At 43.7% G+C, this 27,609-nt stretch overlaps 1 protein-coding gene across 4 annotated transcripts in view; it reads right to left on the bottom strand.

Annotated features, from left to right (window-relative positions):
- Positions 1-27,609, bottom strand: part of CUL1 (cullin 1) — a 110,075-nt gene that overhangs the window by 56,306 nt on the left and 26,160 nt on the right. For all 4 annotated transcript variants that reach the window (XM_082400487.1, XM_082400488.1, XM_082400486.1 and 1 more), the window contains one exon: positions 12,901-13,202. In XM_082400487.1, coding sequence (XP_082256613.1) covers positions 12,901-13,040 — 140 coding nt within the window. In that variant the 5' untranslated portion in view covers positions 13,041-13,202. The remainder of the gene's footprint in view (positions 1-12,900; positions 13,203-27,609) is intronic.

The following is a 27,609-nucleotide window of genomic DNA, read 5'->3' as shown; positions in this document are numbered from 1 at the left end:
CCTGGTGGTGCAGTGGTTAAGAATCTGCCTGCCAATGCAGGGGACATGGGTTCGAGCCCTGGTCCGGGAAGATCCCACATGCTGCGGAGCAACTAAGCCCGTGTGCCACAACTACTGAGCCTGTGCTCTAGAGCCCGCGAGCCACAAATACTGAGCCCGTGCTCTAGAGCCCGCGAGCCACAACTACTGAGCCCGTGTGCCTAGAGCCCGTGCTCCGCAGCAAGAGAAGCCACCACAATGAGAAGCCCGCGCACCGCAACGAAGAGTAGCCCCTGCTCGCCGCAACTACAGAAAGCCTGAGCAGCAACAAAACCCAATGCAGCCAAAAAATAATAAATAAATAAATTTATCAAAAATAAATAAAAGGTTGAAAACTCCAAGACAGAAAAAACATATAACAACCTTCAAAACAAAACATAAAAAACACTTGAGCCTCTGATGTCATTTGCTAAAGACAATTAGACATGCTTCATTACCTAAAATCAAAAGCAAAGATACAAAACCAGTCATTTGTAAAACTGCTGAACAAATGCCTGTGTACCACTTTGGTCCTTTTATTAAGACTTACTGTAAGGGCTTCCCTGGTGGCGCAGTGGTTGAGAATCTGCCTGCCAATGTGGGGGACACAGGTTCGAGCCCTGGTCTGGGAAGATCCCACAGGCCGCGGAGCAACTGGGCCCGTGAGCCACAACTACTGAGCCTGCGCGTCTGGAGCCTGTGCTCCGCAACAAGAGAGGCTGCGATAGTGAGAGGCCCGCGCACCGTGATGAAGAGTGGCCCCCGCTCGCCGCAACTAGAGGAAGCCCTCGCACAGAAACGAAGACCCAACACAGCCATAAATAAATAAATTAATTAATTAAATTAAATTAAAAAAAAAAAAAGACTTACTGTAATAACGGTGCTCCCGGCTAATTACATTGTGATAGGCTAATCACCTAAGACAGGTGGTCAGACTCCAGCTATTTCAATATCTGAGGCTGCTAAATTATGTTCATTTTCCTTAACTGAGCCTCTTCATAATGACAGGCTTAGGGCTTCTGATACGCCTTACATGCTACTCTTGGTAACTGAAGGCTGGGTTCCACTCAACACACTCATGGTCGTAATTCCGGCAGCAACTGCAACAGCTCCCCGGTCTTCTAGCTTCGGTTTAGACAGACTGCTCTCCAGACCCACTGGGCGACACTAATCCAGGAACTGCATCCTGTTCTCAAATTCAGTCCACAGGTTGCTGGGTATCTCTTAATTCTCTGTGCCCAGAAATCGTGGGATCGATCTTTTCTTCCTTTATTATCTTGGGCACTAGAGATATAGCACCTTCAGTTCTGGGAAGTTACTTTCCACTCTCTATTAAAAATATTATAAATTCAAAAAAATCTTCTTCCCCCGTTTTCCTCTAGAATTCCTAACAGTCAGATATCAGGCCTCCTGGGTGACTTCTGTCTCCAAAGCTACTTGCCCTTTTATTTTACTTTTTACTGTCCTTCTACGTCTTCAATTGTTCTTCTTTTTTAAAATCTCAGTTATCATTTCAAATTGTGAGTTCTTTTCTCATAGCATCCTGTTCCTAACTTACTGTCATAATGAGAAGCTTCTCATATCTGACAATGTTACTTTTTTAAAACATATTCTTCTTTTCCCTGTATTACCAGTTTCTTCCTGTTCCCTTTTATTCTTTGTGTGTGTATTCTGTTCTTTCATACTATTAATCCTTAGTACTCATAACGATAAGGTACTAAAAAACTGGAAACACCACTGGCCTGAGTGAGGCTGGTGGGCCACAGTTCTGAATGGCTCACCTTTCATGTCAATAAATGCATTTATTTTTCAGGGCTGTTCAATTTTTCCAGAGCACTGTTCTGTCTCTAGCATCCCCACCAGTATTCTGAATATATGGAATTAGGGACCAATCACGCTAAAGGCTAACTTTCTATCACAGCCACTGTTGTTGCTTCCTATTCGTGACAACCTCTGCGAGGCCTCCTGTTCCCAAGTTTCTGCAGCGGTCCCACTCAATGTGTTCTAAATAGAGGCAACAAGTCTTCTGCTTGGGATGCAGACTCTTGACTACCATGTGTTCTATACCTGAGTAGAGGGAAATGAAGGGCTTTTAATTTCACGGATTTTGAATCCATCCCTCACCTCCCGAGCACTGCCCAGTCTCACGCCTCCACCTTCTGCCAAACCGGAGCCTTCAGGCCCCAAGCTTCTCCAGTCCTGCAGGGCCAGTGGTGCTCTCGCCAGCATCCTCCTCTGGGGATGTACCCTCTAAAGCGAGGCTTCCTGTACCCTGGTGATCAGTACTGTGACTCTATCTGCTTTTCATTCTCCAAAAAAAAATTGTTAAATTCTTATCTATGATGTCTGTTTTCTTCCATTCTTTGTCTTCACTGATTTAAAAATTATTTTACTATCATTTTAGTGATGTCACAAATGAGAAAGTCAAAACATAAATTTCACCTTCAACCAGAAGCCCAGAAATTTGCTCCTTTTGTTTCCTGTTTCTACCCTAGTTCAGAACTTACACAACATCACACTTGGATTACTAAAACCAAGTTGGTCTTTCTGTGCTTTTGATCTCTTTCCTGTTTTAATCCCATTTGGTTTCCAGATTCATCCTCCTAAAGTCATTAATTATCAAGTCATATATCCATCTCTATGGACCTACAACACTTTAAAACAAACAAACAAACTCATTTACCTGGTTTTCAAGGTTCACCATAATCTGGAGTCATTCCTTATCAAAGTCAGTTAAACTAACTTGTGTAGCCATTCTTACAGCATCTATTCAAGCGGACCAGCATCGTGCTCTCTCAAAGTGCTACTTCCCACTCTCACCTTCATCTTTCTCCTTCCAGCAAAATTCTGCAAGAATTTCACCCCTTTGTTTCTCCTTATCTATACTCACCCTCTGAGGCCCACTTAACCTCTACTAGTTCTTGAAACTTTCCAACCTTGGAAGCGTCAAAATCCTTCTCCCTCCTCCTCTGAGCACCCCCTCGGTACTGCCCATCATAATATACTTCCTAATTCATGGAACGAGACCATCAAATATTCCATCACACACACACATCCCCCTCCACTTCATTAGGGATTTGAGATAGCTTATGAGAAGACCTGAAACATAATAGAAAAATAAAAAATACAAGCCCAAATAATATTTACAGAACACAAAAATAAGATAGGATACAGGACTTCCCTGGTGGCTCAGTGGTGAAGAATCCGCTTGCCAATGCAGGGGACACGGGTTCGAGCCCTGGCCCAGGAAGATCCCACATGCCGTGGAGCAACTAAGCCCGCGAGCCACAACTACTGAGCCTGTGCTCTAGAGCCCGCGAGCCACAACTACTGAGCTCGTGTGCCACAACTACTGATGCCCACGCACCTAGAGCCCGTGCTCCGCAACAAGAGAAGCCACCGCAATGAGAAGCCCGCGCACCACAACGAAGAGTAGCCCCCGCTCGCCGCAACTAGAGAAAGCCCGCGCACAGCAACGAAGACCCAATGCAGCCAAAAATAAATAAATAAATAAATTTGTTTTAAAAAGACAGGATACAAAATTATAGTGTCTAAGTCAGAATCCTAAAATTTACTTAAACAAATAACCATGCATTATTAGAAATGAACATATTTCACATCTGGAGGGCTACCTGCCAAAATTAATTCCAGTTTCAGAGTATTTACCTTCCGCATTTCTAATAGCATTTAATTAACAGAACTAACTGTTAAGGCAATTCCTACTCCTGACTAAAGTACAAATATTATCAAAGGAATCAAGGAAAAATGAATTTTCCTATTGTCTCTAACAAAGACGTCTGTTTCCAGAGCACACAAGAACAATTACAAGTGCTCAGATATAAGCTAAAAATGGTATCACGACGGGACCATTTCTCACACTCACGGGGAGGATTCAGAGCAAGTGCTCTGCAAAGACTGATGACCAGGGAACCATCACAGGTACATGTTTACTTACACTCGGGAAATGGTGTTAAAGGTTATTTCTAAGTTACACACAAACACTCGTTTTCTGTACGATGTATGTGTGTGTAGATAACACTCAGACAGATGTACCCAAGACAGCACTGCAGGGCCTGGCCAGGGGGTGAGAGACGTGAACGACACGCGGATGAAAGAACTCGTACTTTTCACTGGGTGTCCTTTTAAGCTTCTGGATTTTACCACAGGATTGTTTGTCTAAAAAACAAAAATTATGAAAAAGCCCCCAAATGGGTAGCTGTGTCTGACTGTGGAAGACTTCAGCCCGAAGCCCGGCTAGTCCTCATAGAAGATGCTGGCCTGGGGGCCCATGCTGGCTGTTTTCCTGAAGAGGAAACAGACACAAAGTTTATCGGGAAGATACCAACCGGTGGATGCTTCTGAGGGAGTCGTGAACGCCTTTCACAAAAGAACGGCACCAGCTGCGCTCTGAGCCCAGGCTGCGTCAGCAGAAAGGCGAGACCCACGGCCTCCCACCCAGACAGACCCATGGAGCTTTAATGACGTGCAACCCTCACTTTGTAGTGTTTTTTCTTGGCTTTAAATCAACTGTGTGGGGAAATGTTATCAGAAAAGGAAAAAGCAGAGTCCTAATGTGCATCAGAAGCTGCAGGGAGGGGACTTCCCTCATGGCGCAGTGGTTAAGAATCCGCCTGCCAATGCAGGGGACACGGGTTCGAGCCCTGGTCTGGGAAGATCCCACATGCCGCGGAGCAACGAAGCCCGTGCGCCACAACTACTGAGCCTGTGCTCTAGAGCCCGCGAGCCACAACTACTGAGCCTGTGCTCTAGAGCCCGCGAGTCACAACTACTGAGCCTGCGTGCCGCAACTACTGAGCCCCGGCGCCGAGAGCCCGTGCTCCGCAACAAGAGAAGCCACCATGATGAGAAGCCTGCGCACCGCAATGAAGAGTAGCCCCCGCTCACCGCAACTAGAGAAAGCCCGCATGCAGCAACGAAGACCCAACGCAACCAAAAAAAAAATAAATTAAAAAAAATTTTTTTAATTAAAAAAAAAAAGAAGCTGCAGGGAGAAGTCGTCTGTGCAGGGGACCGGCCCTCCACACACATCACTGGTACGTCCCGCGTGTCACCTGGACGAGGAGGACCATCCAGGCCTGAGAGGGCTCTGGAAGGGGCGTGGCCCGCGATTGCTGGGGGTGGTTCATTCCACTGCGGGAAACCACTGACCTCAGGCTTCTGGCTGAAGCGGGGGCTCCTCCTGCAGCCCCCCGCCACCCTCCAAGTCCACCTGTACCACCCGCCCTTCCAACATGGGCAGCTGTGTGTCATTGACTCTAAGTGATGACCGTAAAAACTCAGTAAATATGACTCAGATTTAAAAGTAAAATGGTCAGGTCTAAAATGATTTTTAAAGCAAAAACAAAATAGAATACGAAGAAAAGTTAAATATGGCAATTAAGAGGAAATAAGGGAAAAAAACCCCCAAGAGGTAAAAGTAAACTAAAAACCTAACAGGCAATTAAATAGAAGTTTCCTTCAGCAGTCACTGGGTTGGCTGTTTTACACTAGGTCAGCGAGAGCCTGACAAACCCACGTTATCTGACTTTTAAAACTTTGAGCTTGTTTTCAAAAGGTTCCCTGGAAGAGTCCCTTTGGCAACACGGGCAGAGGCGGGCAGTAAGTGGGACCCTAGGCAGACACCTGGGGTCTCTGTCTGCAGGCGGCCAGGATGGCACGGTGGCCTGGCGGTACTTGGCGTTCAAGAGCCGAGCCTGGTTCTGCCTCCGAAACGGGCCTACGACTCCTCCGTATCCTAGAACTGCTCCATCATTTGCCAAAACACACTTTTTGCATGATTGGTTGGGACAAGTCACCACGAAAGGGGTCAGGTGACATGCAGTCATCTCCTGGGTGCCCGCCCCGCCGCTGTCATCCCAGGTGCCGCGTGTGATGACACGCTGTCCCAGCTGTGCGGCCAAGGGAGCCTGTAAATGCTTTAGGATAAGGCAGATACCCCCACTGTCTGTTACCACACAGCACCAGGCCGTCTACATAAAGTCAACACATCTGGGGAATCAATTTGTGACTTTTAGTTACTACCAAACTCAAGCCATTTTCATTTTCTTAAAGAAAAGTCAATTAAAGAAGCAAAACTAAACAGAACAGAACCACTTTCTACTACCACTTCTTATCCAACTGAACTTAGTGGAAATTTAAGCAACTGCTTGTATTAAAATCATGTGGAAAGGCTCTGCACTAAAAGTTGTGTTGAAAATGCTTCCCATCTTGGTGTCGGCAAACGTTCCGCCTGCCCCCCAGCCCGCACTGTCGTCTGTGAACTTCTAAGAGGATCAAGTTCTCTCTAGGCTGTGGCGGGTACAGCTTTGAAAAGGAAAATCCCACAAGAAGCAAATACGTTCACATTTATTTCCAAGGCAGAGACTCCATGCAATGGACTATGATTAACTATAAAATTTGTTTTAGGGGTTTTCCCTGGTGGCGCAGTGGTTGAGAATCCGCCTGCAGATGCAGGGGACACGGGTTCGAGCCCTGGTCCGGGAGGATCCCGCATGCCGCGGAGCAACTGGGCCCGTGAGCCACAACTACTGAGCCTGCGCGTCTGGAGCCTGTGCTCCGCAACAAGAGAGGCCGCGACAGTGAGAGGCCCGCGCACCGCGATGAAGAGTGGCCCCCGCTCGCCGCAATTAGAGAAAGCCCTCGCACAGAAAAGAAGACCCGACATAGCCATAAATAAAAATAAATAAATAAATTTAAATAGCACTTGGCAAACAAAGAGAGGGAAGAAAAATATAGTTATAAAAAAAATTTGTTTTAACAATGCTCAGCGTGCTCTAAGTATATACACTATGAATCAGATTTAGAAGAAAAAAGCTGAACATACCATATTTATACTAATAAACCAAAAAAGTTGCTTCTAGAGACAACTATGCAATATAATTATTTCTGTGGGTTCTCTCTCAAAGATAGATACAATTTCTCAATCCCATAAACTATTTTAATAGTACGATGTCAGTAATGAAAGGTAGAATTTTGCAAGTAAGTATAATAACTAGGACCTATATTTGCATAAGGAAAACCAGCAAAAACTAAATAACTGTATTTTAAAGTGCATGTTCTATACTGAAAATCTAGAAAGCACAGATAAGTTTTTTTGTTTTAAATCATCCATAAGCCCAATACATACGGATAGCCGCTTTCAATACTACGGAAAGCTTTTCAAAAGCAGAGAGGATGCCGTGAGGGTTCACAGCACACAGACCGCTTCCTACCCTGCTTTCCCCGTTACTACGAACATTATTACATGTCAATGAATAGTCTTCAATGAATTTTTAATGGCTGTTTATGGCTATTTTATACCAAGTCCTTAATGTTGAAGGTTGAGGTTGTTTTCCGTTGTTTCCTATTATTGAAGTATTCCGAACAGCCTTGCACATACAATTTGGACACAACTATTTCCTTAGGACAGAGTTAAAAGTTAAAAAATCACCGGACCAAAGCACAGTTTTATGTCTTTATATTTCTAAATTTCTCCAGAAAGCTCATAGCAGACTAACACTCCCAACCTGACTGCAGGGGTTCCAGCCCCCTCCACTCTGGCCAACACTGGCTACGACCATTTCTGTAAAAATGGTTTCAACATGATAAGTTAAAAATTTTTTTAATTCTTCATTTCTTTAATAATTAAGAGGCTGAAAATTTTCCTATATGCTTACTGACCATTTGCATTTCCTCCTTCTGTGAACCAGTTACATCCTTCAGAACCATACTCTAAAAGTACAGACATATATATATATATATATGTATGAACAGTGGCATACATTTGGAAAAAATACTTCTGTACATTTAGGTTTATTTGCTGTAAGCCATGCTCATTAGGTGAGCAAAATCAGATGAATGTAAGACTCCTGAATAAAAAGTGTACAAGATGAAAAATGTCCAAATACCTTCACTGCATGGACACGGACCATCATTCATCTACTGTGAAAACAATTTGTGACTCTTTGTTTGATTCGCTTTTCTACAAGACTGAGTTTCTATAAAGGAAAGAGAACTCTGGAGCAGGCGGGCCAAGAAGAAAGGCCGCCCCCTGGAATAGTGGCCCCGCACCCACAGCTCCTGCAGCGGAGCCGGCGACCTGAGCATAGTGACGGCGGCAGTGACACGACGGCCCAGCCGGCAGGGGGTGAGCTGCAGCAGGCCCGGCACATCCTGGCCTGTCAACCCTGCGAGGCCTACGTTGCAGGCTGCCAGGGGCCCAGCAGACTCGCCTGGGTGAAAAAGTGCCCCAGCCCCGGTGATGCTGGACTTTGTCACAGAGTATCGGGACAGAGGTTAACTGAATTCTGAATGCACTTGTGTTACGACTTACTGAGAGGTGCAGTCAAGGCTAGGAAACAGGAATGTGATCCTTAGTGTACTGGTCCGGGAAAAAGAACTTGGCTAAGAAAACAGAATAGACTAATTCAGCTCACAGCGCTACAGGGAGAGAAACAGCCACGTTTAAGTTTCTGAGAGCTAACGCAGGCAGAGAGAAAAAAAGAGAAAGACATCAACATGGAAGTTTAAACTGACTCCAAGGGAAACTACAATTATGATTTGAGGTGAATAACGACTTCAGAACAAAAGAATTTTGACCTGGAAGTGAGAAGCAGGTGGACCTGGGGCCTAGCAAAACCAACAAACTTAACCAGATGGCCTGATGTCTAGACTAGACTAGACCAGACCGGCTGCTCTCGGTTATGCCACAGGGGTCCCCTCGTCACGCTGCACTCCCTTCACCAACATCTGCCTGCGAGTCAGGACCCAGGCCTGCTCTCTGAGCTGGGCACGGCACCGGGAACATACTGGTGTCAAGAAACTGAAAAGGAAACTTCATTACCTATTTCAAGTTCAAGAGAAAGGAAACATAGTATTATTTACCCACCGGCAGAGAATGTACTCCTATATTTTACTGCAAAAAAAAGAAAATAGAAAAAGAAAAAAAAGTTGCTGCATTGTAACTCTACGTACCTAAGGCGTCATAGAAAATCAGAACTGAATATAAGTGCTGCACAGACATACAGCGGGGAGCAAGAGCTTCAGGCTAAACTTTAGAAGAAAAAGGAAACGTTTGTGAAATGGCCAGAAACAAAGTTAATTGAACTAGATCTTTCTGACTGTAGATGCTCTGGGACTTTTTTTTTTTCTTCTTTCCCCAAGTTCCCTTCTCTTTCCTTTGCCATTTTGAGTTGAAAAATCGAGAAAAATGTTTATGCTGTATAATAACCCACCTTCTTGTTATAGCACCAATAAATGCCAGAGGCTCCTAAAAGCTCAAAGAGTATCTGTTTCACATCCAGAAGTAGGTTATTTTTCTCTAGAAAACATGTCACGTGGTTCTCCAGGATGAACGAAGGGTTAAAAATCTAGCTATTTAGCTACTGGCTACAGTTATGGGGAAAGGATCCCTCATTTTTCTCTCAGGCACTTTCCCTCTCCTCCGGTTCTGACCCACTCTCCCTCACCAGCTCCTGCTAATAAGGCCAGGACTTTGAAGGGTGACACTACAGCAGGGAGATGCACAGTCTGCTCCTTCCTGGGACCGACAGTACCTCCCAGTCTGAAACACAACCTCACAATCCAAAGTGTTAAATCATCTGTCACTGGAGACCAGCCTGGGGGAGATTATTTTAAAGGGCGATGCAGTTAAGCGGCTACATGGGAGGCTGAACATACACCCGAAAGAGAAAACTTTTAAAAATAGTGTTATGTAAACTGAGGCTGGGATAAAACTGCGGTAGGGCGACACACAGTTTCCAAAAATACTGTATGTTAAATAACTGAAATGGAAGTGTAGATGTGTTCTAGAAAACTGTGTCAGATGACTCAACGTCTTCTACTTAGGAAAATAACACTGATGTTAAAAATGCAGGTAAAGGGGGGAATAAAATTTTATGATTTTCTGTAATTAAATTAATAAATACAAATAGACATTCTGTTTCATCTGTATCCTAAAAGTTAATAATTAAGAGTTGATCAAAGCCTCTTCTTTGGAACTTCGTAAGAAAAATATAGAAAATACTTTGCGAACAGTGATTCATTCACATACAAAATCTGAAGGCCATATAGTGAGTGGATAAAGGCAGTTTCTAGATTCAGGCTACTAAGAATTTTAGACAGGCATCATCACTGCCCAATGGTTGCTATAACAACTAGGCAAGTTACTTGCGTTTTGGAGATCAGGTTTCTGACAGCACTAGAGGAGGGCTACTACCACCAACCCCCGTGGGTGATATAAGCCTTAAATAACATGTAGAGGGTTCTTAGCACAATGTCTGACACACAGGACTCAAATGGTAGCTATGATTTCATAGATATTATTTCATAATATCTAAAGAATTAAAGTCAGATGCTTGTGTAGACTCAGTTCAGACTCTCCACTCTTTATTAAATATATGCAGTTATTATTTTCTCAGACAAAACTGGAAGGATAATACTCAATTTAAGAGTAGTATTCCTAAAAAAAATTAAAATTGAAGGTATCAGAACTAAAAATGATAATTATTTGTAGAATAAAAGAATTTAGTAATTGCAGCAAGCAGACAAGTCTCTACTTTCTCAGAGTTCTAAGAGCAAAACATTTGATTGGGCTAAGGACCAACCTGAGTTGGTCAAAAATTACAACTAATAAATTCCCCAGAGACAAACCAGCAGCTAAATTTCCATGATGTCTACACTAGTGCTCCCCTGTTGTTTGCACACCAGGAATCCAACTAAGTGCCTTATCGTCTCACAACTGGAATCACCAGCTTTATATCTCTTACAAGAATTTAAAAAACAACTACAACAACAACCATCATACCTAGCAAGCCACAACCCTCTTGAGGGGGTCAACATCCTCTCATTTGCAAAGATTCTACTGTCCTTAAAAGTTTTCTACATATCACGACCCAGCAGTTCCACTCCTGCATATATATCTAAGAGAATTAAAAACACATGTCCACACAGAAACTCATATACAATATTCATAATAGCCAAAAAGTAGAAACAACCCAGATATCCATTACTGATGGATAAACAAAATATGGAATATGCATTCAACTCAGACGTAAAAAGGAATGATGTGCTGACACGTGCTACAAGGATGAAGCCTGAAGACATTATGCTAAGCGAAAGAAGCCAATCACAAAAGCCAGACACTGTGTGATTCCATTTATGTGAAATGTCCAGAACAGGCAAATTCACAGAGACAGAAAGTAGGTTAGCAGTTGCCAGGACCTGGGGGAGGACAGAATGGGAAGTGACTGCTAATATGGGTACAGAGTTTCTTTGGGGTGGGGGGGGGGCAGGACGGTGATGAAAATACTCTAAATTTAGACAGCGGTTACACTTGCACAACATGGGACTATACTAAAAACTGCTGCATTGTACACTTAAAAAGGGGTGAGTTTTTTTGGTATGTGAATTATATTTCACTAAAGCTGTTTTTTTTTAATATATATATATATTTTTAAAAATCTGTTAATTTTATTTATTTATTTATTTATTTTTGGCTATGTTGGGTCTTCGTTTCTGTGCGAGGGATTCCTCCAGTTGTGGCAAGCGGGGGCCACTCTTCATCGCGGTGCGCGGGCCTCTCACTATCGTGGCCTCTCTTGTTGCGGAGCACAGGCTCCAGACGCGCAGGCTCAGTAGTTGTGGCTCACGGGCCTAGTTGCTCCGCGGCATGTGGGATCTTCCCAGACCAGGGCTCGAACCCGTGTCCCCTGCATTGGCAGGCAGACTCTCAACTACTGCGCCACCAGGGAAGCCCCTAAAGCTGTTTTTTTAAAAGTATTCTACAGTGTAAGTATATACACATTTATGAATATCTGTACATACCTACAGTAAGGTTTAAATGTAGAGATAGACATATAGTTTCATATCTATTTAAATTAATGTTAATTTTTTCAGATTATCAAACATTAGCATAGTTGAGGGCATACTGGAATATCGCATAACCAAGTTTGACAATCACTGATACATATTAAAGATTTACTTAAATCTCCACTGAACTGGCAACCTGCTCTTTGGTGAGTTAGCTTAAACTGCCACTTCTTGTATTTGAACGGAATCAAGAAACTCTACATGTTAAATAGTATGTCTTGGAGTACAGGCGTCCCTCGATACCTGTGGGGGACAGGTTCCAGGAACCCTCCGCGCCAACAACACCAAAACCCGCGGATGCTCAAGTTCCTTACGTAAAGTGGCTCACACAGGTGGAGTTCCGCATCTGCGGGTCAGGAGGACCGACTGTATACAAAAGACAACATATCCTTCGTAGCACACAGCGGTCCCCTGCACCCATCGTGGACCACATAACAGTGAGTGCAACACTTGAACACATTATTTGTAAAACAAGGCCATAGCAGCACAACTTTTGCTCTATGTGGTGACCCTTTAGACGGGAGTCAGCAAACCTGTCCCATAAAGGACCAGACAGTAAACACACAGCTTTGTGGATCAGACCGTTTCTGATGCAAGCTATTCCACTCTGCCCCCACAGCATGAAGGCAGCCCCGCACAACATAGAAACCAATGCTCCCCGGCTTTAACCAGCGTTGTCCAGCAGAACTTCCTGCAATGATCAAAGTAGTCTATTACCTACTGAGCACTTGAAAACACGGCTACCACGACTAATGATTTCAAATGTAAACAGCCAAGTGCCGCTACAGGCTGCTGTCCTGAACAGCACTGCTTTAGACTACCAAGTAGCCAATTTCACCTCTGCTCAAAACAAAGAAGAGTAAATGAGTTAACTTTTAAAGCAAAAGACGAGTCCTATATTACAGGATGAACTGGAAGAGAAGACGTGACGTAAAATTTCTAACAACTCACAGATCAGACCAGTAAATAATCAAAATCCTAAGCAAAGCAATCACAGCTCAAGCAGGAGGATACGTGTAGAGTTCCATGTATCTGGATTTCGCCATACTTTGTCTGGTATACACTTGCTGGATTCCAGCTCTGAGGTCGTCCCAGATCTGGTCAAGGCCAATCTGCTTCAGTCCATGGGGATTCTGACTCCTGTTGGATGACATTGTTGAGTAATATTCTGAAGTCGTCCAGTGCAGCAATCCTTATTCAAGGTACAGCTACTTCTCCATTAGATGAAAATATACAGTATCATTCCAAATCTATTCACAGCAGTTCAGAAAGGACGTCCTTTAAAGGCAGAGAATGAAATCTCATTGCAGGCAAACCTGAAGAAGAAATAAAGGGAACTAATTAATCCTTTTTCAACATCCTGCGTTGGGGTGGGAGCGGGGGTGGGATAGGATGCCTGCCGCACGACAGAAATAGTCTGCAGGCCTCAGGAGGTACCACTCTAATCCAGAGAGGGTTTCTCTGTGTGGAAACACACTCATATTACATGGTCTGTGTGTGCTTACGGAGACGCTTAGTTCAAAATCATTATGACTATTAGTGCTCACAAGAAAAGCTGGGTAAAACGGACACAGCACAACCAACATGTTACTTTGCAGGCCTTCTAAAGGTATCAAAACTTAAACTATGTTACTTGACCTACGTAACAGTTAGAAAGACAAACTCAAAGGAAAAAAGGCAAAGGAAATTTCCAGAAAGAGAAACAAAAATAGCTAGTACAAAAAGCCAAACATTCAATCTCACTAGTTACCTGTGAATTAAAAACACTTTTCACTTAGCATCTGGCGAAATACAGATGTTGTTGAGGCTGAAGGTGAGGGGAAATGGTCACTCGGCCCCACTCCCCCGCCACCTTTTTGGTGCCGCGCCTGGCGGCTCGTGGGATCTTAGTTCCCCGCAATTAGGGATTGAACCTGGGCCCTGGCCGTGAAAGTGCCGAGTCCTAACCACTGGACCGTCAGTGAATGCCTGGTCACTCCCTTTTCAGAAGGGAATTGGGCAAGAATTACCAAAATGTAAAATGTTCCCTGAATTTAGGGAGACCCGGGTTTGAAGCTCAGCTCCATACCTACAAATATGTGGTCTTGGGCAAGTTACTTAACTTCTCACTGCTCTAAGCCTCAATTTCCCAGCCTGCAAAATGGGGGCAAATCTATTTAACACATAGTAAACACGTGACAAGTGGTAATGGCTATTATTTCTAAGTGTATGAAGCTACTGCAAAATACAACTTATAACGCCTCAGCATTATGGATCCACAGATAAAGAACTTCAGCTATCCAATATTGTGTTAAGTCAGTACTTCCCAATACAAAACATTACAGACATACTTTAAGGATTGTCTATGTACATCACATCAAAATGTGGAGGTTTTTAAACAAGTATTTCTGGTGCAAAACTAGGAAACACTGAATTATTTTAATGGCTCCGAAAAATAAATGTTGTTGGGAGGTAAACGGCATCTGGAACAGGAAGAATGGGTTGTCAAAGTCTGCAGGAGATTCAGTGCATCCTGCATCTTCAACGGCATTGTAGAGCTCTCCGTAGGCTAAGGCACATTTAAGGACGATGTAGGTCACGCATATGGATTAAGTCTGAACTTCGGAAGCATAAATCATCTCTAATATTTATAACCTAAGCTATGGGACTTAATATTTTATGCAACCATGACACCATCCCTGATCCTGAAAATATTTTATGCCATACATTCAAATAGGTATGTCCAAATGTGAAATATAACGATGTCTAACAAGAACGAATCCCCAAGTTTTAAGAAACTAACGACTCAGCAACCGCTTGGCAAATGTTTCCTAATATAATTTCAATCTGCCTTTCCTCTGCCTTGGATGGTACGTACTATCGCCCCACGTGACAGGAATCAGGGCACTGCAGACTGGCAGTGCCACCTGACAGCACCCCTATTTAAACCTACACTCCATTCGCTGTCACTCACTTAGTTTTTCCCTAAAGGGAAATTATCACTTTAATTTCCCAGACTCACAATTCAGTCAATTCTACCTTAGATTGTGTAAGCTTTCTCAGACCCATCTAGATGCTCTATTTACTTCCTTTTCTTCTCTTCTAATTTCTACCAGCAACTGAAAAAAATGTTCAACTTTCCCCATTTTTTTAAACTCATTTTTAAAAATTTATTTACTTATTTATTTGGTTGTGCTGGGTCTTAGTTGCGGCACGCGGGCTCTCTAGCTGTGGCACACACGTGGGATCCAGTTCCCCGACCAGGGATGGAACCCGAGCCCCCTGCATCGGGAGCACAGAGCTTTAACCACTGCCCCACCAGGGAAGTCCCTTGACTTTCCCCATTTTTATCTTTACCTCACCTTATCATTTCAACTGGGTACCTTAAAAAAGTACATTCAATTATGACACATAAGCATAGGATGGGGATGTTATCAACCCTTCTTTCTTCAAACCTCCATAGGCCAGTCACTCACAACGTTCATCTCCAGCCCAGACTTCTTCTCTGAACTCCAGGCCTATCTCTGTATCCAGTTCACATCTTCTCCTATGTCTCAAACCCAGCAGATCCACAACTAGACTCAGGATCTTCCTCCAACCTCCATTCTCCACCAGCGCTGCCCACCTTAGTAAGTGGCAACTCCACGTACCCACGCACCAGAAACCTGGGAATAATTCTAATGCCTTATCCCTCATCTTTCACATTCAGCTGCTATAGACTTTAACTCTCAAGGTCATTTCAAATCCACTCACTCATCTCTATTTCCTCTTCCAATAATCATCACCGTCCTCTCTTACCTGGACCACTATTTTCATAGTCTAAACTGGACTCCCGTACCTCCCAATACTTATGTCACTCCCCATCTGTTCTTCACACGGCAGTTGAGTCTAAAACTGTCCCTCTGACTACGCTGCCATCCTGAGAGCAAAGGCAGCCTGAAGCGGAGGAATCCTTACTATGGCAGAACCACATCTCTCTGCTCGTTTGCCTCTTACAAAACTCCCCCTTCACCCCCGTGGGGACAGCCACACAGACTCCGTCCGCCTTTCTTGGACGTGCCAGCCCCCTTTCCACTCCCGAACATCTGTGCACTTGCTGCTGCTTCTTCCCGGAAAGCTCCTCTTCGTCAAGTTCTTTTCCAGCCACAGAAGACACACTAGGGAACTCCCAGGCGAGGTTCAGGTTCGCCCATTTCCAGGCCTTCCCCGTCTTAACTCTCACTCAGAGGCGACGCTCCACGGCTGTGTCTTTTCTGGGACTCTCTCCCTGTACCGGTGAGAAGGATTCCCGGGCACAGAGGCCGTCTCTTTCACTCACCACGGTGCCTCTGAGCCCGCTTCAGAGCAGGCGCAGAGCTCCATCAGTGTCTTGCATGAATAAACGAGAGAGTAAATTAAGGAATTGATGACTTACATGTTTTGAAAGGATTTAGAAATAAGGAAATACCAGCATCATCGAGCATCTAAACTCGCCCCAAATCCCCCTGTAGTATCTCCACAAATTCTATCTTGTTTCCTTTCAACTTTTTCCTTCAAACACTAGATTTTAGGCTAAAATTTATTTCTTCCTGTTTCATTTAGTCATGTTTTATATTATCCTGGTCACTGTAAACGCATACATATTTTAACACAGTTTTTAAACACTTATGAGAGTTATAGAAATTTAGTGACCATTAATATTTATCTAACAAATATTTAGTAGGAAGCGACCCCGTGCCAGGCACTGTCCTCTGCCCTGGTTAGCTACTGTTAATAGTAAATCAAAGCAGACGTGGTCCACTTCCATAACGCCACTGCCATGGAATAAAACATCTAAGAGGTTAGCATACACATCTTCGGTATATAACCCACTTGTAAACTGGAAACTTTACGTACCAGGCATTTGTGCCAAAAGTGTTTGCTCGTAAGAGCCAATTACAGTCACAGACGATTAGAGGTTAACCTTAAAAGATGGTTCTGGCCCTTCCTTTTACAGATGAAGAAACAGACTCAAAGAAGCAATCAGAGCTGATCAAGGTCACAATGCTAGGAGGTGGCAGGACCCCAGGCCAGAGCTCTGGATTCTCAAGCCAGTACTCCCCAACGCTCTAGTCTGAACTTCAGATTCTTTGACTTTTAAGGTGTCAATAAACAGGGAAACCACTAACAGAGCCATAAGAAAAAAACACAAACAAACAGAGTCACCAGTTATCTATTAATCTTACAAACCCAAACAGCTCCAATGAAAAGAGTTGATAGTCTGAAAGAACAAACCAGTCCTAATCATATCAATATTAAATCTATTTAAATATTCTGAAATTTAAGAAAGCTGGGTTGGAAAAAAAAAAAAAAAGCCTGACTTTTTAAACTAAGAACACTGCAAATATCAGAGCAGTACAAAGTCAGGGTAGCCCTTGTCATACCAACCTCACCCCGAACCCTGCCCCAGGGGCAAGGTTAAGATACACCAAATAAAACGGTCAGTGATTTCCCCACAATACCTCATTGTCCTCACTCAACACCAGCCCCCAAATGTGTTCTTTCTTCCTCGTACTGTACGTCTGATTCCAGTTACAAGCTTACTCTGTCAAGAGTCACTGGTATTCTAAGATCAAAAACAACCTTTTCATGTTAAAATGTCAAGTCTACTTTATTACGCACGTTGTGTGTCTAGGTCTACACGTGGAAATCTGGTGCCACAGCAAATCTCAGCTTATATGGAGACTAGGCCGAAAAATCAGCAAAGTATTCTACTCCTGCTTTTAGGTGTTTTATTGTTTTCCCTTTTAAACTACTCATGCCCCTTTTCTAGTTGTCCCCACTGAGATTCCAAAATTCATATAGAGTTGATCCAAGATTCACAAAAATTCCCATGTCCTTATGGACTTACTTGAGAAGTTTGAAGAGGATAACCTTATCTTGTATTTTTAATATCCCCCAGTGAGCCTCACATTTCTATATTTAACATTTATCATTTATACTACAACAAACTAAATCTAAAGTGAAATGTTAAAAGTAAGTACATCACAAAAAGGTCCTAAAAATCAGGTCACATGCTGATAGCAGCTGACCTGCGGGTCTCAGGCTGGGCTCCCTGGAGCAGATGCTGGGACAGAGTTTGGGAGGAAGATGCTTCTCAGGGGTGGCACCTGTGAGGGGCAGGGGAGGAAGGGAACTGTGAGGCGGTCCCCACCTGGCAGGCAGCCGGGTGCCCAGCACGGCCTGGTCGCGGCACACAGGGCTGCAGAGGCAGCCCTTCTGCTCCTGCCGGCTCAGGCCCTGCAGCGGGCCGGGCAGGGCGGCTCTAACTGGAGGCCACCTGCTGACCATGCGCAGAAGTCAAGTCTTCCCCTGACGGGGCACCTGGGTGGGGCCCAAACGGACACAAGATGCTTTGCTCACGGAGGTTTCCACCTTGGGGTGTGAGTGGGTTTGTGTGTCTGGATTTCACCTGTTTATGCAGCACTCAGTGTCTGACTATAAAACTGTTTGGAGTAATAAAGTACAATAATAGAGGTGCCCATAAAAGACTGGCTTAGGGGCTTCCCTGGTGGCGCAGTGGTGAAGAATCCTCCTGCCAATGCAGGGGACACGGGTTCGAGCCCTGGTCCGGGAAGATCCCACATGCCGCGGAGCAACTAAGCCCATGCACCACAACTACTGAGCCTGCGCTCTAGAGCCCACGAGCCACAACTACTGAAGCCCACGCGCCTAGAGCCCGTGCTCCACAACAAGAGAAGGCACCGCAGTGAGAAGCCCGTGCACCACAACGAAGAGTAGCCCCCGCTCGCCACAACTAGAGAAAGCCCACGCACGCAGCAACTAAGACCCAACGCAGCCCCCTCACCAAAAAAAAAAAAAAAGACTGGCTTAACTGTCAATGTTGAATTTTCAGGAATAAACCACTTTACAAACCATATACCCTCCATCTCATAACCAGGCCATCAAAAACTATCAATAATCTTAATCCGACCTCATGAAAAGTCAGAGGCATAAATGGCTTTGGGGTAAGGGCTAAAAATATTTTCCCAATAATTCACAATCACAGAGCCAAAAAATTTAGGATGTCCAAGAAGCCGAGAGATATTAAAAACAAAAAACAAAATGAAACGAAATATACACTTAGGAAATCGGGTGGTTTTCAAAAGTACTCTGTTACAGTAGGTCCCTGGCATCACAGGGTTTACCAATTGCGGTGATGAATATCCAGGAGGAACACTCAAGTTTTCGGAGGTAGAATCTGCAGATTTGCCACTTCACCATTTGGAAGCACAGGCCCAAGCACAGGAAACCAAGGCACAAAACGCAGCCAACCAAGGGCAGGAACCGATGGCAGAGCCGGCTGTAGCGTCGCACCCCAGAGCCTGGCTCAGAAGCCTGCACGAGTACCAGCACTGCTCACGCACCCGCCCTCCCTTCACCTTCCTCTCTCCCAGAAAGTAAGATAACGGAGCGGAACCCAGGAGCCAAAATAAACAACGGCATCTAACAGAAGGGAGGTTGTCTATTTAAGGCTTTGCCTCATGGAAGAGACTGCTGTTCCAAAGGGATATGAAAGCCAACAGAATCAATGTTAAACAAGTTTTCTAACAATTCCAATTGTGAACGAATCAGCCTGTTTCTCAAGATTAATGGTACATAAGATTCCTTCGCTGAGTACAAGTGTGAACTAACCAAATGACCTCCAAGAATCCTGCAAAATACATCCTCTTTGATATTAGTAATTCACAGTTTCATTAGTAAGGAAAGGGCTTTCTTAAAAGAGCACTTATAACAGCCACCTACAGACACTGACTGGAACGTCAACTGAACAGATCACTGAGGGAATCTGGGGAAATGCTAGCTTTACTGAAGCTAAATATTTTCTTTGCTTTAAGACTTCAGAGGCCTTGATAAGTGAATGTGTCTTATGAATTTCCATCAGGAAAACAGTATAAAGCATCTCCTACTCAAATTGACTTGGCCAGAGCGTATTTTTTCCTGAACATATCTCAGGACTGGATTTTCAAGAAAACACTAATGTTTCAAGGAACAACATAACGTAAAAAAAAAGGGGGGGGGGGAGTAAATCTGTGCTGATCCCTACAGGGTCCTAACTCTCTTGGGATCAACCACACATTGTTCTGCAACTTTTGCATTTAACAATGAGATAAACCTCACTTCACTTAATGAAATACGCCTCACTGGTTTTGTGAGCATATAATATTCTACTGTTCATCACACTAGCGCCCTGCTAGAGAGCTTCTAGGTGTTGACTTTTTAACAGTTGTCAGTAATACTGCAACAGGCAGCCTCCTATGGATTTCTCTTCTGTTGACTTCGAGCATGTATGATAAACACCCACGAGTATCTACAGGATAAATGGACCATGGAACCATTTACCAGGACAGAACACATCAGAGGGAAGACGGCAGGAGATAGTTTACTTTTGGACCTGGTGAATCTGAGGTGCTTGAGAGCTCATCTCTGATGGGCACTACTTGAGTCTGGGAACCAGAGTTAATCAGAGAAATTACAGAAAAAGATGCGTCCAAACTGAATCCTGAGGAACATTTAGAAACTGACTAGATGCTGGGGAACCCACAGAGTCTGTACCTGCAAAGTTACAGCCAAAAGCAACGAGACCTATCCTGGAGGCCAGAGAAGGCCATGGCTGGCTGGGCCTAAGGAGGTCGCTGCCATTTACTTCCTGTATGATCTTGGGTAAATCACTTAATATCTATGAGGGTCAGGGTTGAATGTGTCAACGTAGTGTGTGATAAATGCTAGCTGTTATTTTCATCATCGTGACAGTATACGAAATGTAGCTTCTGACTTCAGTTCTATGTAAGTCACTGGGGACCTGAGCAAGGCAGGTTTCACTGGTTTTAAGAGGAGGAATCCAACTGCATTGGGCTGGGAGGGACAGAAATGCAGACTATCTTTAGGAATTCTGGCCATGAAGAGGCTGGAAGGGCGTGCGACAGCCGGGAAAGGCCCGCGTGTCCTCGCCCTCTCTCCAGAGAAAGAGCGAGGGACGGGAGGACAGGGGGCTGTGGCTGGGAGGGGCGCAGCTGGGAGGCCAGGCCCGAGAGGGGCTGACGTGAGTGAGGTGGAGGCACCGAAGGCCACGTCGCCTGCGACAGGGTGACAGGGCACACTGGCCGCTGCAGGCGGGCTGAGCAGTCGGGCAGCACTGGGGGGACGAGCAGAGCCCCCAGACCGCCTTCGACGGGAGCCCATGGGACGTGGGGAAGAGCGACGGCCACACTTCGGCTTCAGGGGCCTTAGTCTCTGAGGAAGAGCAAGGAGGCCGAAGGCGTGTGGAGAGGGGCTTCCGAGGAGTTTCCCATTCCCGGAATTGGGCTCCAGAAGGTTCCATGAAGAACCAAGTGGGGAAAGAAGGGAGGGCGGGGAGGACTGGGGTAGGAATCTGGGTCATTGGGGACAGACAATGCAGCTACGGGGGGTTAGTTCAGAGATGGGAGAGACCCTGGGGAGACACAAGGGGACTTAGGCCTCTGGTTTCACTAGAGGGTGGCTTCCAATTTATGGGACGGGGCATGGCCCTCGGACTGGACCACGTCTCACCAGCTAAGCTCCGTGCACGCTCCTAATGTGTTACATTATTCCCCCAACAAGTCCTAAATACAGAACAGACAAGAATATAAGTTAAGACTTTAATGAACGTAACTACATTTCTACTCTTGGGGAGGAACCCGCAAATTTTAAAATAATAAAAGAATTGTGTCCCCTGCTCAATTTCACCTCCAATACTCAAAAAAACCCAGATACCACCTTTGTCTATTAATGCAGTCCTGATAATTTCCTCTGTTCCTATAAATTAAGACCAAACACACTTAGCAGATGCTTTTGCACGAGCCAATGTTGAACAGTGTTAAATAAACAAAGCAAAATCAATCAAATCAGAGTTGTAACAGGAATACATGAAACAGGGTTCTTCATAAAAGACCACAGCTGCTTCAGTTAGGTGACTGCTCTTGAAAAAATGTAAAAAGATAAAAACAAACCATGGACTTAAACTGTTACAGTATCTTCTAAAAATAAAGCATTAGAGTAAATGAAAATACAGTTAAAATTCACTGTTAAAAAATAAAACAAGGGGCTTCCCTGGTGGCGCAGTGGTTGAGAATCTGCCTGCCAATGCAGGGGACACGGGTTCGAGCCCTGGTCTGGGAAGATCCCATATGCCACGGAGCAACTAGGCCCGTGAGCCACAATTACTGAGCCTGCGCATCTGAAGCCGGTGCTCCGCAACAAGAGAGGCCCGTGCACTGCGATGAAGAGTGGCCCCCACTTGCCGCAACTAGAGAAAGCCCTCGCACAGAAACGAAGACCCAACACACCCATAAATAATAAGTAAATTTAAATAAGTAAATAAATAAATAAAACAAGGCGAAATGTAGCTTTCCTAATTTAGTAACATTTTAAATCTGATTAAAATGTGAATGATCCTGGGTATTACTCAGTAATTACTTATTTTCTAACACTTGGTTAAAAGTATGCAGAACCCCCGGCTTTCACCTGCAGTGTGGCATGTAAGACATGAAATGTATGATAAAACAGTGATTTAGACCTAGAGGAACGTTTGCCTATACACACCAAGAAATATGCAAACATGCATTTGCCATATGCTTATAAGAACGAGAACAAAAACACAAACCTAGAAACAACCCACAAGTTCACCAACAGGAAAATTCGCAAACTGTAGGACAGTCACACAATAGACCACACACAAATCAACTTTGGCTACTACAACACAGATAAATTTTAGAAAAAGTCTAGAGCGAAAAAAGTGACAGAGGAATTCATATTGTATGATACCATTTTTACATGTGAGAGTTAAAAAAAAAAAACCAACAAAAAACACAGGAGAGAAAAGCCAAGGAACTCCTGGGGCTGCCAGAAGCTAGAAGGCAAGGAAGGATCCTCCCCTGATGGCTTGGAGGGAGCACGGCCCTGCCGAAACCCTGACTTTGGACTACAGTTTCCAGAACTATTCAGGTCATGCATGCATGGTCTTAAAACCATATTAATGGGAGGAACCAAGACGGCAGAGTAGAAGGACGTGCTCTCACTCCCTCTTGCGAGAACACCAGAATCACAACTAGCTGCTGGACAATCATCGACAGGAAGACACTGGAACTCACCAAAAAAGATACCCCACATCCAAAGACAAAGGAGAAACCACAATGAGACGGTAGGAGGGGCGCAATCACAGTAAAATTAAATCTCATAACTGCTGGGTGGGTGACTCACAGACTGGAGAACACTTATACCACAGAAGTCCACCCACTGGAGTGAAGGTTCTGAGCCCCACGTCAGGCTTCCCAACCTGGGGGTCTGGCAAGGGGAGGAGGAATTCCTAGAGAATCAGACTTTGAAGCCTAGTGGAAATTGATTGCAGGACTTTGACAGGTCTGGGTGAAACAGAGACTCCACTCTTGGAGGGCACACACAAAGTAGTGTGCGCATCGGGACCCAGGGGAAGGAACAGTGACCCCAGGGGAGACTGAACCAGACCTACCTGCTAGTGTTGGAGGGTCTCCTGCAGAGGCGGGGGTGTGGGGGGTGGGGCTGTGGCTCACCGGGGGGGACAAGGACACTGGCAGAAAAAGTTCTGGGAAGTACTCCTTGGCGTGAGCCCTCCCAGAGTCTGCCATTAGCCCCACCAAAGAGCCTGCCATTAGCCCCACCAAAGAGCCCAGGTAGGCTCCAGTGTTGGGTTGCCTCAGGCCAAACAACCAACAGGGAGGGAACCCAGCCCCACCCATCAACAGTCAAGTGGATTAAAGTTTTACTGAGCTCTTCCCACCAGAGCAACAGTCAGCTCTACCCACCACCAGTCCCTCCCATCAGAAAACTTACACAAGCCTCTTAGATAGCCTCATCCACCAGAGGGCAGACAGCAGAAGCAAGAAGAACTACAATCCTGCAGCCGGTGGAACAAAAACCACATTCACAGAAAGACAAACAACATGAAAAGGCAGAGGGCTATGTACCAGATGAAGGAACAAGATAAAACCCCAGAAAAACAACTAAATGAAGCGGAGATAGGCAACCTTCCAGAAAACGAATTCAGAATAATGATAGTGAAGGTGATCCAGGACCTCAGAAAAACAATAGAGGCAAAGATCGAGAAGATGCAAGAAATGTTTAACAAAGATCTAGAAGAATTAAAGAACAAACAAACAGAGATGAACAATACAATAACTGAAATGAAAACTACACTAGAAGGAATCAATAGCAGAATAACTGAGGCAGAAGAACGGATAAGTGACCTGGAAGACAGAATGGTGGAATTCACTGCTGCGGAACAGAATAAAGAAAAAAGAATGAAAAGAAATGAAGACAGCCTAAGAGACCTCTGGGACAACATTAAACGCAACAACATTCACATTATAGGGGTCCCAGAAGGAGAAGAGAGAGAGAAAGGACCAGAGAAAATATTTGAAGAGATTATAGTCAAAAACTTCCCTAACATGGGAAAGGAAACAGCCACCCAAGTCCAGGAAGCACAGCGAGTCCCATACAGGATAAACCCAAGGAGAAACACGCCAAGACACATAGTATCAAATTGACAAAAATTAAAAACAAAGAAAAATTATTGAAAGCAGCAAGGGAAAAACGACAAATAACATACAAGGGAACTCCTATAAGGTTAACAGCTGATTTCTCAGCAGAAACTCTACAAGCCAGAAGGGAGTGGCATGATACACTTAAAGTGATGAAAGGGAAGAACCTACAACCAAGATTACCCTACCCGGCAAGGATCTCACTCAGATTCGATGGAGAAATCAAAAGCCTTACAGACAAGCAAAGGCTAAGAGAATTCAGCACCACCAAACCAGCTCTTCAACAAATGCTAAAGGAACTTCTCTAAGTGGGAAACACAAGAGAAGAAAAGGACCTACAAAAACAAACCCAAAACAATTAAGAAAATGGTCATAGGAACATACATATCGATAACTACCTTAAACGTGAATGGATTAAATGCTCCAACCAAAAGACACAGGCTTGCTGAATCGATACAAAAACAGATCCATATATATGCTGTCTACAAGAGACCCACTTCAGACCTAGGGACACATACAGACTGAAAGTGAGGGGATGGAAAAAGATATTCCATGCAAATGAAAATCAAAAGAAAGCTGGAGTAGCTATACTCATTATCAGATAAGATAGACTTTAAAATAAAGAATGTGGGGCTTCCCTGGTGGCGCAGTGGTTAAGAATCCGCCTGCCAATGCAGGGGACACAGGTTCGAGCCCTGGTCTGGGAAGATCCCACATGCTGCCGAGCGGCTAGGCCTGTGAGCCACAACTACTGAGCCTGCGTGTCTGGAGCCTGTGCTCCGCAACGGGAGAGGCCGCGACAGTGAGAGGGCCGCGCACCGCGATGAAGAGTGGCCCCCGCTTGCTGCAACCGGAGAAAGCCCTCGCACAGAAATGAAGACCCAACACAGCCATAAATAAATAAGTAAATAAATTTATAAATAAAAAAAAAGAATGTTATAAGAGACAAGGAAGGACACTACATAACGATCAAGGGATCAATCCAAGAAGAAGATATAACAATTATAAATATATATGCACCCAACATAGGAGCACCTCAATACATAAGGCAACTGCTAACAACCATAAAAGGGGAAATCGACAGTAACATAATAATAGTGGGGGACTTTAACACCTCACTTACACCAATGGACAGATCATCCAAAATGAAAATAAATAAGGAAACAGAAGCTTTAAATGACACAATAGACCAGATAGATTTAATTGATATTTATAGGACATTCCATCCAAAAACAGCAGGTTACACTTTCTTCTCAAGTGCGCACGCAACATTCTCCAGGATAGATCACATCTTGGGTCACAAATCAAGCCTCAATAAATTTAAGAAAATTGAAATCATATCAAGTATCTTTTTTGACCACAACACTATGAGATTAGAAATGAATTACAGGGAAAAAACCGTAAAAAACATAAACACATGGAGGCTAAACAATATGTTACTAAATAACCAACAGATCACTGAAGAAATCAAAGAGGAAATCAAAGAATACCTAGAGACAAATGACAATGAAAACACGACAATCCAAAACCTATAAGATGCAGCAAAAGCAGTTCTAAGAGGGAAGTTTACAGCTATACAAGCCTACCTCAAGAAACAAGAAAAATCTCAAGTAAACAATCTAACCTTACACCTAAAGGAACTAGAGAAAGAAGAACAAACAAAACCCAAAGTCAGCAGAAGGAAAGAAATCATAAAGATCAGAACAGAAATAAATGAAATAGAAACAAAGAAAACAATAGCAAAGATCAATAAAACTAAAAGCTGGTTCTTTGAGAAGATAAACAAAATTGATAAACCATTAGCCAGACTCATCAAGAAAAAGAGGGAGAGGACTCAAATCAATAAAATTAGAAATGAAAAAGGAGAAGTTACAACAGACACCACAGAAATACAAAGCATCCTAAGAGACTACTACAAGCAACTCTATGCCAATAAAATGGACAACGTGGAAGAAATGGACAAATTCTTAGAAAGGTATAACCTTCCAAGACTGAAGCAGGAAGAAACAGAAAATATGAACAGACCAATCACAAGTAATGAAATTGAAACTGTGATTAAAAATCTTTCAACAAACAAAAGTCCAGGACCAGATGGCTTCACAGGTGAATTCTATCAAACATTTAGAGAAGAGCTAACACCCACCCTTCTCAAAGTCTTCCAAAAAACAGCAGAGGAAGAAACACTCCCAAACTCATTCTATGAGACCACCATCACCCTGATATCAAAACCAGACAAACATACTACAAAAAAAGAAAATTACAGACCAGTATCACTGATGAATATAGATGCAAAAATCCTCAAAAAAATACTAGCAAACAGAATCCAACAACACATTAAAAGGATCATACACCATGATCAAGTGGGATTTATCCCAGGGATGCAAGGATTCTTCAATATACGCAAATCAATCAATGTGATACACCATATTAACAAATTGAAGAATAAAAACCAATATGATCATCTCGAAAGATGCAGAAAAAGCTTTTGACAAAATTCAACACCCATTTATGATAAAAACTCTCCAGAAAGTGGGCATAGAGGGAACCTACCTCAACATAATAAAGGCCATATATGACAAACCCACAGCAAACATCATTCTCAATGGTGAAAAACTGAAAGCACTTCCTCTAAGATCAGGAACGAGACAAGGATGTCCACTCTCACCACTATTATTCAACCTAGTTTTGGAAGTCCTAGCCACGGCAATCAGAGAAGAAAAAGAAATAAAAGGAATACAAATTGGAAAAGAAGAAATAAAACTGTCACTGTTTGCAGATGACATGATACTATACATAGAGAATCCTAAAAATGCCACCAGAAAACTACTAGAGCTAATCAATGAATTTGGTAAAGTTGCAGGATACAAAATTAATGCACAGAAATCTCTTGCATTCCTATACACTAATGATGAAAAATCTGAAAGAGAAATTATGGAAACACTCCCATTTACCATTGCAACAAAAAGAATAAAATACCTAGAAATAAACCTACCTAGGGAGACAAAAGACCTGTATGCATAAAACTATAAGACACTGATGAAAGAAATTAAAGATGATACCAACAGGTGGAGAGATATACCATGTTCTTGGATTGGAAGAATCAATATTGTGAAAATGACTATGCTACCCAAAGCAATCTACAGATTCAATGCAATCCCTATCAAATTACCAATGGCATTTTTTACAGAAC

The sequence above is a fragment of the Balaenoptera borealis genome (genome assembly GCF_965194805.1).
Source record: "Balaenoptera borealis genome assembly, chromosome: 7".
Taxonomy (NCBI): Eukaryota; Metazoa; Chordata; class Mammalia; order Artiodactyla; family Balaenopteridae; genus Balaenoptera; species Balaenoptera borealis.
The sequence above is the reverse complement of the archived record's forward strand: the minus strand, read 5'-3'. Positions and strand labels throughout refer to the sequence as shown.